The following is a 1,810-nucleotide window of genomic DNA, read 5'->3' on the forward strand; positions in this document are numbered from 1 at the left end:
TTGGGGGAAAAAAAAAAAAAAAAAAATGTTAACTAAATAATGGCTGTGTTAACATTGTTAAAATGTTATAAATTAATTTTAAATTGTAAATGGCCAGCTATTACGATGAATACACGTTATTCAAAAGGCATTCTTATTTGTAAGGCATTCACTTATGAAGCAAAATGATTCTGTAAGCCATTTATCTACAAACAAATTCAAATGTATATCAAGAGATTTATTTCATGGACTTTTAACTAAGTTTGAGCTCCAAAAAAAGCTTTGCTATAGAGACATGATTCTTAATAGCTATATTCCTGCTTTATAGAGGTACAAAAAGCTTGCCTTCAAATTGACGTTGTATCACAGTGCTTTTGGAAAGGTATCTCACTTTTGAAAAATTCACATTTTAGTCCACATCTCTTCGCCTTTAGACGAAGGCTAGATAAGCAAGAGAAATGTGTAATTAAAAGTTGAAATGTTTTTAACAACCACCAATTTAGAAGATTGCAGAGTAGAACTGCTCACATGAAGGCAAAGCTGTAATATAGAGAGGGATATAAACACTGTTGACTTGTTTGCATGCTTCAGCTGCAATTTTTTTCCCTCAGTTCAAGTTATAACGGATATAAAAATGACATGACCTACTGAAGAGATTAAAAACCTAAAAATTAAGTTAATATAGACACTAAATTCACTCTTCACAATGTGTGAAAAATCAGTTTGAACAGTTAAACGAACTTGGCATAAATAAGTTCTGAGCCAACAAAAATCACAATTGTTTGATACTAAAAGCCACTTTTTTCAAATCTGAAAAAGCCATCTGACTCAGGCTAACAAATTCAATAATGTTCAAAGGAAATGCAGTGGGGAAAACCCGAGAGAGGTGTAGTGGCTTTCCTCCCAATTTTCCATTATGCTCATTGCTCCGTAATATTCAGAACAAAACTTTTGGAATTTCAAATGCTGGCAAATTTTCCTAATTTCTCAACCAAACATGTTTTCAGTAACTTGTACAGTAGTTAAGTCTATTCTTATATTCCACACAGATCATAACAAACAAGACACCCATGCAAATCTGAGCTCCTTAGAAAACTATTAACAATGTCAGTGTTTTGAAATTACAAAAAAAGCAAAAAGGAAAACTGTCAACCTTTAAAACTGTGATACCTCTGTACACATTATTACAATATGCCTCCAGCTTCTTTCCTGAAGTTTTCAGACACTCGTGCAGTTCGGGATCTCCCTTGTGCTTTCACAGTTGTTGATCACACCGCCTACTTGCCGAAAACAGAAATGACACATTAGCCTTCAAAATTTAACTTCAACAAACAAAATTGACTGTATGTATTTTCTTAACACATGTCCCTGGATGATTATTCAGAAGAAAAATTATTTAATAATCTTGCATTTAATTTAAATAACTTAAATGTAACTTTAGTTATTTAAATAACTACCTGAAACAACTCATCTTCAACCCAGACCTACTTTCACGATTCAATAAAATCTCAATGGATAAAATCAAGTCTTAACATGACTTCAAGTTGAATATATGGTTTTGCTTCGAAATGCATAACATTATAGACATTAAATGCATAGTGAATGCCATTTTATGTTATCTTTAAATGCTTGATTATACGTCCAACTATATATTACTCAACTATAAATGAACAAACTAGATGTTTTCTGGATTAGAGTCATTAAACATTTATCCTAGTGAAGGCAAGCAAAATGAATGGAAAGTAGGCTAGATACTGAACTGTCACCGATACTGTCACTGAACTGAAGTAAGAAATCAAGCAAAAAAAAAAAAAAAAAAATGTTTCATCCC

General features: G+C 31.9%; 1 protein-coding gene across 1 annotated transcript in view; it reads right to left on the minus strand.

The window, feature by feature from the left end:
* Positions 1–224: 224 nt before the first annotated feature.
* Positions 225–1,810, minus strand: part of sorcs3a (sortilin related VPS10 domain containing receptor 3a) — a 129,738-nt gene continuing 128,152 nt past the window's right edge. The window contains exon 27 of the mRNA XM_016560119.1: positions 225–1,256. Within this exon, the coding sequence (XP_016415605.1) occupies positions 1,198–1,256 (59 nt within the window). The 3' untranslated portion in view covers positions 225–1,197. The remainder of the gene's footprint in view (positions 1,257–1,810) is intronic.

This window comes from Sinocyclocheilus rhinocerous, unplaced genomic scaffold, assembly GCF_001515625.1.
Source record: "Sinocyclocheilus rhinocerous isolate Xijiao unplaced genomic scaffold, SAMN03320098_v1.1 scaffold1880, whole genome shotgun sequence".
Lineage (NCBI taxonomy): Eukaryota > Metazoa > Chordata > Actinopteri > Cypriniformes > Cyprinidae > Sinocyclocheilus > Sinocyclocheilus rhinocerous.